Genomic DNA, 13,841 nt, shown 5'->3' with positions numbered 1-13,841 from the left:
TGGGACAGGATGGGACCGGACGGGACAAGACGGGATGAGAGTCAAGAGGCAATAAGAGCGTAGGGTTGGCAGGGTAACGCTAGGAGCCAGTTTGAAGTAAGAAGTCTCTGCGGAGCCCTGGGTCCGAGCGCCCCAGGACGCCAACTCTCCAGCACTGCCACCCGGGATCCCGTCCTAGCTCCGGTACACCACACCTGGAGGCAGAGACATCCCACTCCACCCCGGCCAGGTGTGGCTTTCTCAGAGCCGGGGGACACTGCGGGCCCAGTGCTGTCCCCACCGGAGCCCATGGCCTCCCCGCACCCGAATCTGCAGCACACTCGTGTGCGAGCGTGCCGCGCCGCCTGCCCTCGCGCCCCGTGTGCCCCCGCGGACCGAAGGCCAACACGCACAAAAAACAAAGTTGTCTCCCGAGCTCCCGTCACTCGCTACTCACCAGGATCGAAGTCGGGCACCGCCGCTTGGTACTGGGGTCCCACCCGCATGCCACCGCCACCTGCGGGGAAGCAGAGCACGGCGGTCAGCGCGGGCGCGGACACGGGCCGGGCGCGGGGGCGGCTGCCACCTACCGTGCTCCTCGTCGCTGGACGAGCCCGAGCTGCCTTCCTCCCAGGAGTTGCTGCCGCTGTTCCCGTTGGGAGCCGCCGCCGCCAAACTTTTATTCTGGCCATTATTGGGGGCGGCGGCGGCCGAGGCGGCGGCGGCGGCCGAGGCGGAGGCGGTGCCGGCCGAGGCGGCGGCTGAGGCGGCGGCCGAGGCGGCCGAGGCGGCGGCCGAGGCTGCGGAGGCCGCCGTGTTCCTCCCTCGCCGCTTCCCTGAGACCTCGGGGCCCTTCTCCACCATGGCCGGCATCGGCGGGGCCCGGGGCCGGGCCAAAGTGACGGGGACCCCGGCTCGCGAGGCGCGGGCGGCGGGCCGCGGGCAGGGGGCGCAGGTGGGCGCCGGGCCGGGCGGGCGAGCGCGCGGGATCCGCTGGCGGGAGTTGGGGCTAGAGGAGGCCCAGACGGGCGGAGCAACGAGCCGCCTCAAGCCCCCGATGCCGAACGGAGCGCAACTTTGGCTCTCATCGCCGCCCGCACTTCGCTGGCTCTAACTACTCCGGGAGCCGCGGGCGGGGGGGAGGGGCGGAGCCTGGGGGGGAGGAGGGCCGCGCACAGCCTAACCCGTCGCTCGCAAGCTCCGCCCCTGCGAGCTTCCATTGGCTCTCACGGGATCCGGGCGGCAAGCAGGGGCATGGTAGGTCTCTGTGCGCGTCCGTCAGGCCACGGGGGCGGGATCACGGGAAGGAGGGGGAAGGTTCTGTGCTTCCGTTGGCCAGGTTGGGTTGACGCGTATCGCCCACTGTACGTGGTTTGAGGTTTGCGATCGCTTTACGCCCCATGATCCATCTCTCGAGGCAACAGCGAGGAGTTAGCCCCCTCCCCCTCCCCAGCGCCCCGCTCCCTCCGCTCGCACCCTGTGGGCCCCGCGCCACCTCCCCCGGGGATCCCGCCGAGCGTCCCATCGGCTTCCCAAAGTGAATGTGCCCGACGCGAGAACAGAAATCGCGGGCAAGGTCGGGACTACTTTCCCCCTCGCGCGGAGGAGTACGCGCACAGTTTGAATGGGTTCTATACAAAGAGGGGAAACTAATTGGAAGAAACTAATTGCGCCCCCGCGTCGCCCAGGGGCGATCGAGATGTACTAGAGCAAGGGAACCTGGGGACGAGGCTCTCAGGTGGCAGTGTCCCCCGAGGGAAGGAAAGCGGTTGTGCCTGGAGACGATGGAGCTCCCCGCTAATTGGGTTGGGGGCCACCGGCTCCCCACGTTGCCTGAGGGGCCGAGGGAGGAGTCGGGATGTTCGGCCGGGGAGGGCCTCGAAGCCGTCGGGGTGAGGGGAGGTGCCGAGTGGCCCCGGGACAGCAGGAGGGACATAGATCGACTAGGGGCCCCACCGCGAGGGGGAAAAAGAAGGAGCTTGAGTCCCCAGCTCGGTAGAAGAGGAGGGTCACTTCCCGAGACCCGGGCCCTTCCCCCAGCCCGCAGGGCTAAGAGCCTGAACGCGGAGGAGTCGGTGACACCCAGCCCTGGGCGTCCTTGTCCCTGGAGTGATCAAGCGAGGGGCCCCGTCACTGCCTGACAGCTGCCTGTGGGGCTGGGTGGGCTGCCCCACCCCCCGCGCCAGCGACCAAACCTGGGGACTATAGGTGAAACCGTTTGCTTTAAATTAAAAATAAATAAATAAAACAGGAGATGGCTATTTTTCGTTTATATTACTTCAGACCTGGGCTTCATATGGGGACAGTTTTTACACCCGCTCAGGATATAAATAGCTACAGAGAGAAAACGAGAGTTTTATGGTTTGAAAGCCCGCATAAATAAGCAGGGGTTTCTCTTCCACGTTTTCTGCCCCGCGAATCATTTTAAACTTCACTGAAGTGACCATGGTCACTTCTAACTGGCCTTCAAGAACAGGGCCCAGAGCCTCCCGGTAGCAGATCCCTGCCCCCACCAAGTTCCTGTTCTTGCTCTTGGACTCCTCTCTGAAGGACACCCCTCTGCTTAGAAAGTCCTGGGCACTGCAGGCATGAGCTCTGGAATAACCGGGTCCAGCTGGCCTGGTCAGCAAATAGACTGCTAAATCAGAGGTGGGATCCAGGGGTGACCTGGGATAGGTACCTGGATGAAGCCGTGACTTCATGACAGATGAACCTGAGCGGCTAGGGGCACTCTGTCCTCTTTCTTCCCTATCTTCCAAGATGTACCACAGACAGATTAACCTACATACAGGAACAAACATGATTTGAGTTCCTTAGTAGGGCAGTTGGGATTGACACAACACAAGGGTCCTTGTCCCTGCCCACTGGACTCCCAAGCTGGAGGCCATTTCCTAGAAAGTACCGCCTCTTTCTAGGGTCATGACCTAAAGAAAGGGAGACCACAGCTTCTAGGGCGGGACTGGCTGGGTAGGGCAAGCCAAGATGCCAGGACTCACAGCTACTATGGTGCACCCAGGGCACCCTGCGTGCCTCACCCTAATCTAGGCCCTGATCCAGGGAGTCCTCCCCACCCCGTGCCCATTGAAATGGAAGGTAGGCTTGGGAAGAAGGAAGCCGAAATCTCTCCTACTGCCAGCGGTACGCTATCAGTCTGACATCTTGCTACATTGTAACTTTGGATGCTTCAGTGACCCTTCCAATTGATTTTTTTTGGGGGGGCGGGTATTATTTGAGACAGATCCTCCCTTTAACTGGGACAGGTCTTAAACTCCTGCCTAGCTGAGGCTGACCTTCAACCCCTGGCCCCTTTGCCACATTACTTGTATGTGCTGCCAGGCCTAGCTTAATCTGTAGTGTTGCTGTTTGTGGGCTTTTTCTTTTCTTTGTTGTTGTTGTTTTGTTGGTTGGTGGGTTGGTTGGGGTTTTTTGTTTTTTTGTTTTTTTTTTTTTTGGTTTGGTTTAGATTGGTTTGGTTTTGGGTGGGTTTTTTGTTGTTTTTTTGGGGGGTTGTTTTGTTTTGTTTTGTTTTGTGGTGTTTTGTTTTGTTTTTCAAGACAGGGTTTCTCTGTATAGCCCTGGCTATCCTGGAATGCACTCTGTAGACCAGGCTGCCCTTGAACTCAGAAATCTGCCTGCCTCTGCCTACCAAGTGCTGGGATTAAAGACACGTGCCACCACACCCAGCTACAGTGTTTTTTTTTTTTTTTTTTTGGAAGATGTTATTATTTATAGTTTTGTGAGGGTGTGTGTCTGTGTGTGTGTGAGGGGGGGGTGGGGGATAATGCCATGCATGGGCAGGTACTTACAGAGCTCAGAAGCAGGTGTCACATCTCCTGGAGTTAAAAACTGTCCCAGCTAGGCTCTAACAACCAAACTCAGTTCATCTGCAAGAGCAATACACAATCTTAACCACTAGGCTAACTCTCCAGTCCCATGGTTGTTTTTTGAGACAAGGTCTCATAACTTACCTAAGGCTAGCCTCAAACTTACTGCAAGCCTTTGGCTTCAGCCACCACCAAGGGAGTGCTGTAACAAAAGCCACTGGCTTTGGGTTTTTTGGTTTTTTTTTTTTTTTTTTCAACAAATAAGCCTCACACACACATACATACAAGTGTCAGACACTGCTTTAGTTTGACCACAAAGTCACATGGATATCAATTGGCCTGCAACCTGTCAGCTTCCTCATTCATAAAAAACAACACTGGTGGGGGTTTTGTGTTTTTTTGTTTGTTTGTTTGTTTGTTTTTCTTTGACAGGGTCTCAGTATTAGCCCTGGCTGACCTGGAGCTCACTATGCAAGCCAAACTGAGTGCTGGCAGTAAAGGCCTGAATCTCCCTGACTGGCTTCCTGGTGGATAGTTTTCCACCTCTCACCTCCTCCAGCCTTGTGTCCCTCCCTCTGCCATAAGGAGGCCCCGACCTGAATGAAAGGAACCCTCTTTTTCATTGCTGTCAGGATGGGGTCCACAAATAACTCTTTGATAGGGAATGTGTAAGCACGCATTGAAATGACACTCCCTACACCAGCATCCCTACCGAGTCAGTGTCTAAGCCATCCTCAGCCCGGACGGACTCCTTTCCTTACACACCTCCACAGCCACTGTGTAAGCGTCTAGGCAAAGATCCACCAAGATCTCAAGATCTGCCTTGAGGAAAGCTGAAGCCCTCAGGCAGGAGTGCTCCTTGAGTCCCCGTCTTACACACCCTCTTCAGACTCTCCCACCCCGCTGCCTCCCTGCACTGCCTCCATGCCTTGAGCCCCACTCCAGGCTGATGTTGGACCAGTGTTTTCAAAACAGACAGTGACTTCCGTGGCCCCTCAGGCTCGGCTCCATTTCTCCACTCTCCTGGCCCACACACTCCTCAGAGGCTAGTCTATACTTGCTTTCTTGATCCCCTCCCATCAGTCTCTCCTCACCCCACCCGTGGATCCTGTCTCCGCCCCTTCTTTCCTGCTGTCCTGTCCAATGACCAATTATTGGTAGCAATGAGCGTTCCAGAAGCAGCTGAACAGACCCAGAAACTCCATTGTCTTTCTGGATGTCCCCACTCTCCCTTGCTCAGCTTCACAGGCCACGCCCCTCAGGCCTCTATGCAGCTCCGCCCCTTCCTTCTAACCTATAATCTGCAGTTCCTTATCTGCACTTTCCTCTTTTGTGGGTCTACAGTCCAGTGGGTGCTCATTAGATGCGATGGGAAAGAGGCTGCGGAGTATAAGCCATTCTGCACACATTGCTGGAGCAAATGCCACTGGGAAAAGGGGATCCCCTGAACAAGTGAATTCCAACTGAGTCGTTGGTTACACGGGGGAAGATCTTGGTCCCTGGCTAACATTCTTCAAGTGACAACTCCTCTCCATCCCCAACATCCTCTTCCAGTTGCTTGGCTCCTGACCTGCGTGTGACTCCGAATTAGTTGACAATAAAATGTCCCTGTCCATAAGTGAATGGCTCAGGCGCAAGCATATGCCACAGCTAGAACTTTTCTTAGACGGCATCTTCTTTTCACATCTTCATCTCCGATATCAGGACCTAAGAGGGGAAGCCTAAAGCCTCTACAGCTGGCCTAGCTGAATAAGGCAAGCCAACGTCCCAGCTGCTCAGCTACTATGATACACCTAGGGCATTTTGCCTCTCTCAGCCTAGTTTGGTCCCTTCTCTCCATTACTCAAAATGGAGGGTGAGCTTAGACAGAAGGGATCTGAGACCCATCTGAACTCGCCGTACTTCCTATTCCGTCCTATATTGCAGGCCTGAAATCCTAAATCGAATGATTTAGATTTCTGTTACAACTCAGAATCCAGAATGATACAAATGATGGAAGCATGCAAGCAAGGAGCTAGCCTCCCTTATGCATAGATTCATAATAAGTATTTCTGTGTCTAGAGTTCTGATTTTAGCATTGAAATCAAGAGTCCTGTTTGTTTGTTTGTTTGTTTGAAGATAGGCTCTCACTATATACGTCTGGCTGTCCTGGAACTTACTCTGTAGTCCAAGCTGGCCTCCAATTCACAGAGATCAACCTACATCTGCCTCCTGAGTGCTTGGATTAAAGAGCCCTTTTAATAACCCCCTCTGTAAACACAGTTCTGTCATCATCCCAGCACAGTGGATAAGGACACTGAAGCACTGAGAGAGAAGCGAACTGGCTTGCCTGGAGTCATTGATTTAATGAGCAGAGGAAAAAGGTTTAGACCACAGAGTTGTTTGTTTTTTGGTTTTCGAGACAGGGTTTCTCTGTATAGCTCTGGCTGTCCTGAAACTCACTCTGTAGACCAGGCCGGCCTCGAACTCAGAAATCTGCCTGCCTCTGCCTCCCGAGTGCCACCACGCCCGGCTTTAAACCACAGAGTTGTAAAGCCAAAAAGAGAACGCGAGGCCAGCAGCATGAGACACATGAACTGCCTTATCTTGATTTTAAATAAATACAATGTTGCAGAGTAGGGATGTAACCCAGTCACTAGAGTCCTTGCCTAGCATGTGGGAAGTCCTGGGTTCATTTCCCCTACACCACATAAACCAAGCATGGCTGCACACACCTGTAACCACAGCAACTCAGGAAGTAAAGGCAGGGGATCAGAGTTCAAGTTCAGCCTTGAGAGTTTGAGGACAACCTGAAAAAAAAAGCAAATAAATAATAAAATATTGGAACAACAATATGAACTAAGCAGTACACCCAGAGCTCTGTCTCTAGCTGCATATGTAGCAGAAGATGGCCTAGTCGGCCACCATTGGGAAGAGAGGCCCCTTGGTCTTGCAAACTTCATATGCCCCCCCCAGTACAGCGGAACGCCAGGGCCAAGAAGTGGGAGTGGGTGGGTAGGGGAGTAGGGCAGGGGGAGGGTATGGGGGACTCTCGGGATAGCATTTGAAATGTAAATGAAGAAAATATCTAATAAAAAATAAAATAATAATAATAAAATATTGATGGCTCATGTTGATACTTTATTATGATTTTACATGATTCATTATTAGAACATCCAAGTAGGCCAGGAATAGCTTCTACAAAGATGGATACAGACAATGGCTAGGGCCAGCAGGAGGCAAGAAAACAGAGACCTGGAGCCTTTAATCCCAGCACTCTGGAGGCAGAGGCAGGTGGATTTCTGAGTTGGAGGCCAGCCTGGTCTACAAAGTGTGTTCCAGGACAGCCAGGGCTATACAGAGAAACCCTGTCTCAAAAAAACCGAAAAAAAAGAAAAGAAAAGAAAAGAAAAGAAAAGAAAAGAAAAGAAAAAACAAAAACGAGAACAACAGAAAAAAAACTTAGAAACTGAAAGTTTTAGCTAGATTTTAAAATCTGAGCTGAACGGAAAGAATTCAGGAGGCCATGAATGTGGGAGAGCAATTGAAGAATGTGGACAGTGTTAGCAGTGCCCGGGACCCTGTCACCTGTGCTGCTCCTTACATCACACTGGCACACGTGGTGGAAGGGCATCTGTGCTTATCTCCAAAGTTACAAGAGATAGTAGAGCAACCACTGTCTTGCTGCATAATATGCTAAAAACATAACAAGCAAAGTGAGTCACAAACCTATTACAAGAAAGAACTAAAACCATAAAACAGAAGAAAACCTAGGAGCAAGCTTCATGTTATATGTATGATACAAACACACACCCACAAGCACGCATGCACATTCATGTACTTACTCACCTATATCATATCATATGTATATTGGTTTCATGAGACAGAGTCTTCCTAGGCTTCCTTTGCAGCCCTGAAAGTCTATGTGTATCAGATTGTCCGGGAAATGACCAAGCTGGCTTTGAACTTACAACCATTCAGTGTAGGAATGCTTGTCTAGGATATGAAAGACCCTGGATTCAGTCCCCAGTGCTGCAGAGATAAAACCCACCACACAACAAGCAGCCATGCCATTGTATGACAATTGCTACCCAAAAGATAGACAATACCAACTGCCATGAAAACACGGAGACATTGGAAGCCACTGTGGGTGGAAAGACACATCTGCTCTGGGAAACACGTTGGCAGGTCCTTGGAACACTAAGCAGAGACCTCCCAGTTGCCCCATAAATCCCACTGTGACATCTCTGCCCCAGAGGACTGAAAGCACGCCCACACGGAACCACATGGAGTATGTTCATGAAGCACCGTTTGTAACAGCCACCAAGTGATTGTCACTTGATGGGTGGTTACAAAGTGGTGTGTTCAGGGCTAGAGAAAATGGCTCAGCAGTTAAGAGCACTGTCTGTTCTTCCAAAGGTCCTGAGTTCAAATCCCACCATCTGGTGGCTCACAACCATCTGTAATGAGATCTGATGCCCTCTTCTGGGGTGTCTGAAGACAGTTAAAGTGTACTTATGTATAATAAATAAATAAATCTTTTTTAAAAAAAAAAAGTGGTGTGGTCATACACCAGAATACAATTCAGCCATAGAGAGGAGCCAGGTTCCGTATGAGCATAAGATGTCTGGGGCAGGCAAATGTGTAGAGGAAGTATGCTGGTGACTCTCAGGCTGAAGGAAGGGAGGAGGGATGTGTGACTGCTGGCGGGGTCAAACCCAGGGTCTCAAACGTCAGGCAAGCTCCCTGTCCCTTAGGGCCTCTGTCTCTGCCTCTGTCGCTCTGTCTCTGTGTGTGTGTGTGTGTGTGTCCAGGTGTGGCCATGCTATGGTGTACATGGGGTAGGCAGAGGACAACATGCAGGAGTCGGTTCTCTCCTACAACTGGTTCCAAGGACTCATCTCAGATCATCAGTGTTTACCTGCAGAGCCATCTTGCCAGTAATGGTCTATTCTAATATTGATCATGATGGTGGTTACTCAAGAATTAACTAGCTGGGCATGGTGGCACACACCTTTAATCCCAGTACTCAGGAGGCAGAGGCAGGCAGATTTCTGAGTTCGAGGCCAGCCTGGTCTACAAAGTGAGTTCCAGGATAGCCAGGGCTACACAGAGAAACCCTGTCTCGAAACCACCCCCCCCAAAAAAAGAGAATTAACTATACACTGTGAGTAGATGAATTATATGCCAATAAAGCTGTTTAAGAAACATGGCCAGGGAGGTGTCTCAGCTATGAAGAACACTCTGCTGCTCTTCTTACAGAGGACCCAGGTTTAATTCCCAGTATCCACATAGTCACTCACAATAATCTGTAACTCCAGTTGCAGGGGATCTGATGCCCTCTTCTGATACCCATGGGCACAAGGCATGCGAGTGGTGCCCAGACATACACATACAGACAAAACACTTGTACAGATAAATTTAAAGAAAAAGAAACAGACTTTAGTCTGCTGGGGATGTATCTCAGTTGGGAGAGTGCTTGCCCATCACACACGAAGCCCTGGGTTTGACCCCAACACTGAATGAACCACATGTGGTGGCACATAGCTGTAATCTTAGCACTCAGGAGAAGTTCAAGGGCACCAGGTGTGGTGATTTATGCTTTTGGTCCTAGCACTAGGGAGGCAGAGGCAGGTGGATCTCTGAGTTTGAGGACAGCTAGGACTTCACAGAGAAACCCTGTCTCTGAGGGGGGAAAAAAAAAAAACAGAAAGAAAAAAAAGTAAAATTTAGGACATTGTCCTCTGACCGACGTGTGCACTCAGGCACACACGTGTGTGCACAAGTGCACGTACCACATGACTAAACAATGCACATGGACATGCACACACACAGTCATCTACAAGCTTTGAGTTTTCACAGATCTGATTTCCATTGAGCCCACACTTTGCATGGGTTGCTGGGGTGGGACAGGCCTTCTCTTAGCCTCAGTGTGTCAGCCCTGGCCACTCAGTGGCTGCTGCTTGAAGCTTTGGCAAAGCAGGGCACCAGGGCCAGTGTAGGTGACCCGTTTTCACAGGAAAGCAGCATTCTTGTTGGTTCACAGGTTCCCCTTCAGCCAGACCCCTCCTTTCTATCCTCACAAGCTGAGCTCTGAAGGATGACTATACCCGTGACAGTGGTGGGGGTGGGGTAGGGTGGGGTGGGGTGGGGGCTGTCAACAAAAGGCTTCAGGGGGCATGAGGAACTCATGTCCCTTCCTGTCCGGTCACCCTCCAAAGCTTGCTTGCTTGCTTTTATCTTTTCTTTCATTTTTTTTAATTTTAATTTTTATTTTTAAAATTTATGTTTGATTTTGTTTTGGTTTGAGATAGGACCTCATTGTAGAGTCTAGGCTAGCCTCAAACTCATGATCTAATACTGCCTCAACCCCTGAGCACTGGTGTTACAAGCCTATACCACCACATCTAAGCGTCCATCTAAGCAGACTTTTCTACCTCTAAGAAACCTTCCAAGAAAACTGGTCCTGGAATATGTACCTCTGGGACCTTTAGACTCCTTGAAAGGGCCTCAGGACCAAGAAGGAAGGGGTCCCAACCTGAGCCTCAGAGTGGCCCCCATAGGAAATGAGTGGTCTCCCACTTCATGTCTAACTTGGGATTCCCAGGTTTGAGGTCTCACCTTCCTTGGGGTTGTGTGGGGTTCCTCTCCAAGGTCACATGTTCATATGGTGTCTCTCAAGGGTCAGCTCACTGGCTGCCTCCCACAGGCAAGGAGCCCTTTGTGCTGCAGACCACTTCCGTGCTCTCTACATCCCACCTAGGATGATGGTTACAGCTGTGACATCCAGCCTGGTCGAGTGGTCTCCCTTGCACTGAAGCCAGGTTCTCTAGGTTCAGCACACGGCAAGAGCTCATTAACTTACCTGCATCTGCTTTGTCCAGGGGTCAGGCTGGACCAGGAGACAGAGTAGAGTATAAATTCATTGCCAGGGAGGCAAATGCTGGGTGGAACCCTGGCTTCACAGGAGCCTGGCTAGAGCAGAGAGGTGCCAGCTCCTGCCTTATCAGACGGGGTTGCTCCCTTTCCATCCAGAAACTGCCTTCCAACTTGTGGTTTCCTGTCTGAGGACCCACCCGTGTCCCCCTCCCCTCCTCCTTGAGTTTGCTAGGTTAGAAAATCTAATCAGACAAACTAGCTAGCAGCCCTTAGACAGACAGGTAGAGGTAGGGACAGGTCATAGTGCATAGTCTGAGACATGATGAAGCTCTGCACACTCATTCCTTAAGACCGCCAACTATGTCCAGGTTGGGCTAGACTAGTTTCTCTTTGCCCCTTACTTGCCTGTGTTTAGGAGTGACAGAAGAGGTCTTTCCCGGGGCTCAGCAGGACACCCTCCCTATAAAGGGAAGCCATTTCTTCATCATAGAAGAGTCAGAGACGACCTCTGGAGTGAAGACGGGTCTGTAGCCCAGTTGTTAGAGCATTTGCCCAGCATACATTAGTCCCCGGAGTCTTAGCACAGTGCTCCAGTGGTCCGCACCTCTCCCTCAACTGTGTCTCGCACAAATAATAAAAATAAACTCAAATTCACTCTTCAAGATCAGCCTGGGCTATGTGTGACCCAGTCTCAAAAAAAAAAAAAAAGAAAAGAAAAGAAAAGAAAGAAAAAGAAAAAGAAAAAAGAAAGGAAGGCAGGATCTTATCTGTCCCTGCTTACCACCCCCTGGGCTTCCTGCTGCACCGGAGATAAAATTCCAAGCCCCTACAGCTGGCCCCTACTCCTTCCTTGACCTCCACTTCCTGAGCCTCTCCGTGCATCCAGCATGAGCCAGGAGACCTGGCATATGCCGCTCCTCAGCCTAGAACACCTTACCCGGTCACTCAGGCTGCTGAACCTCGTCCTGGTCGCTCACCCTCACTGTACTGATCTCTTCCTCCTGGACCCTTCTCCGTTTCGTGGCCACTCAGCTCCGCGGCCGCCCCATTCTCAGCCTTATCTCCATAGCAGTTCTGCGACTCTGGTTATCTCTCCCTCACTAGACCCCACCCTGACAGAGTTGGTCGGTCTGCCTGTCTCTCTTACTCCCAGGTGTATCCCAAACCAGAGACTAATGCATCTGGGGCAAGGTGGCCCTCTGGAGTGCCAGGGTGATATAGGAAGGGTAAAACCTTAGGCGCTCCCGCCCCCTCTCTAGCAGTCCCCCTGCAGCCCTTGGCATATGCTTTGTCAATGTCCCTATGTCATCTCCCAGGCCTGATTGGCAATAGGCCCCAGCCAGTGCCGGGGTTCTGGACAGGAAGGGAAGGGCCCCAGACCTGCTCCTTTACCTAAGACCCTTGTTAGCAGAGTCAGGACAGGACTCAGGCTGGCCAGGCCTCCCACTTACCTCTAGTTTCCTGGACTTTAGGCTTCTCTGAGGAGGGAGGGGTGGGGTCTGTCCCAAGGAGCAGCTTAGGAAATTTTAGCCATCCCTGGAGGAGAACCAGGTAAATTCTTAGCGCGGTTAAAGGTCAACGAGGCTGTAAGGGGAGAGGGAAGAAGACAGAGAGGATCTTTGGAAGCAGTGGAGAGTGGGACTGTCAACTCATTTCCCTCAGATTTCCCCAACTCAACAAAATGAAAATAAAGATAAGACAACTAACCTGTAAGAGGTAACTGCCGCCGGGCAGAGGTGGCGCACACCTTTAATCCCAGCACATGGCAGGCAGAGGCAGGCGGATTTCTGAGTTCGAGGTCAGCCTGGTCTTCAGAGTGAGTTCCAGGACAGCCAGGGCTACACAGAGAAACCCTGTCTCGAAAAACAAACAAACAAAACAAAACAAAACAAACAAACAAAAATAGAGGTAACTGTTGCAGCCTTAAAAAAATTAAAAGGTAACTGTTGCAGCCTAGCCTTGGCTAGATAGTAACAAAGTAACGGCAGAAGAGATGTAGCTCAGTTGGTGGAGTGTCTGTCCAGCCGGCACAACACTCTTTGAGTTTCATCCCTAGCATGACATAAACCAGGCACAGCGCTGTCTACCTGTAGTTTCAGCACTTGGCAATAGAGGGGGGGGGGTAGGGGGGAGGTGTCAGAAATTCAAGATCATCCTCAGTTATATGGTAAATCTAAGGTAAGCTTGGGATGCAAAAGACCCTTCCTAAAAACCTAGCCAGCCGTGGTGGTACCCACCTTTCATCCCAGCACTCAAGAGGCAAGGATGAAAGTAGATCTCTTGAGTTGGAGGCCAGCTTGGTCTACAGAATGACTTCTAGGACAGTCAGGGCTACACAGAGAAACCTTGCTCTCAAACCAAAACCAAAGCAAAACAACAGAAAGAATGAAGGAGCAGACAGGTGTGGGGAGTTCTTGCCTGAGATGGAAGCAGCACTGGGAGTAGGTAGATCAGGAGGTCCAGGCCACCACCAGCTACACAACAATTCTATGCAACAAAATTAAATGGGATTGGTGGCTGCACAGGTGATCCAGCCATCAAGAGCATCTGCTGCTCTGCTAAAGGACCTGAGTTCTAGTCTCAGCTCCCAGTTGGTAGCCAACTGTCTGTTGTTCCAGTTCCAGGGGATCTGGTGCCTTCTTTGGCCTCTGAAGGCGCTGCACAAACATGGTACATAAACATACATGTAATACAAAACGTCCATACACCTAGAATAAAAATAAATCTAAAAAGATTAAAGAAAACAAAAATATTTAAATTAATATATACATATGTACATATATATGTATATACATATACATACATATATACATATATTATACATATATTTGTTCTTTTTTGTTTGTTTGTTTGTTTTTTGTTTTTGTTTTTGTTCTTTGGGTTTTTGTGTGTGTGCGTTTAAGACAGGATTTTTCTGTCTAGCCCTGGCTGACCTGGAACTCACTCTGTAGACCAAGCTGACTTCAAACTCAGAGATCTGCCTGCCTCTGCCTCCCAAGTGCTGGGATACAAGGAGTGCACTACCACCCCCACCTCCACATCTGGCTTAGTTTTCATTTTCAATGAGTGAACAAACAGGAGAAGCTAGCTGTAGAGTACCTGGTTTAGCTGGCTGTAAAGTACCTGGCTCGAGCCTAGCACTGTGACACAGGCCACTAGGTGAGAGTGAACCATGAAACC

At 51.1% G+C, this 13,841-nt stretch overlaps 1 protein-coding gene and 1 long non-coding RNA gene across 7 annotated transcripts in view; both read right to left on the bottom strand.

The window, feature by feature from the left end:
- Rcor1 (REST corepressor 1) overlaps positions 1–1,091 on the bottom strand; it is a 76,536-nt gene extending 75,445 nt beyond the window's left edge. The window contains exons 1-2 of the mRNA NM_198023.3: positions 570–1,091; positions 437–496 (exon numbers count right to left, since the gene is read on the bottom strand). Of these exons, the coding sequence (NP_932140.2) occupies positions 437–496; positions 570–852 (343 nt within the window). The 5' untranslated portion in view covers positions 853–1,091. The remainder of the gene's footprint in view (positions 1–436; positions 497–569) is intronic.
- A 2,621-nt stretch (positions 1,092–3,712) lies between these two features.
- Gm35846 lies at positions 3,713–12,106 on the bottom strand. Of its 6 annotated transcripts, none has more exons than XR_003950148.1 (5): positions 11,599–12,106; positions 10,648–10,674; positions 10,404–10,541; positions 6,518–6,592; positions 3,713–3,863 (listed from the first exon to the last, which is right to left on the bottom strand). It is a non-coding gene; the product is annotated as a predicted gene, 35846 (long non-coding RNA). The 6 variants fall into 6 exon arrangements; XR_873032.2 differs by lacking the exon at positions 3,713–3,863 and adding an exon at positions 7,387–7,778 and having other exon boundaries at positions 6,260–6,592; XR_873033.1 differs by lacking the exons at positions 3,713–3,863; positions 6,518–6,592 and adding exons at positions 7,182–7,478; positions 7,632–7,778.
- Positions 12,107–13,841: the final 1,735 nt, after the last annotated feature.

Source organism: Mus musculus, chromosome 12 (assembly GCF_000001635.26).
Source record: "Mus musculus strain C57BL/6J chromosome 12, GRCm38.p6 C57BL/6J".
NCBI lineage: Eukaryota > Metazoa > Chordata > Mammalia > Rodentia > Muridae > Mus > Mus musculus.
This window is presented reverse-complemented; position numbering and strand designations above follow the sequence as displayed.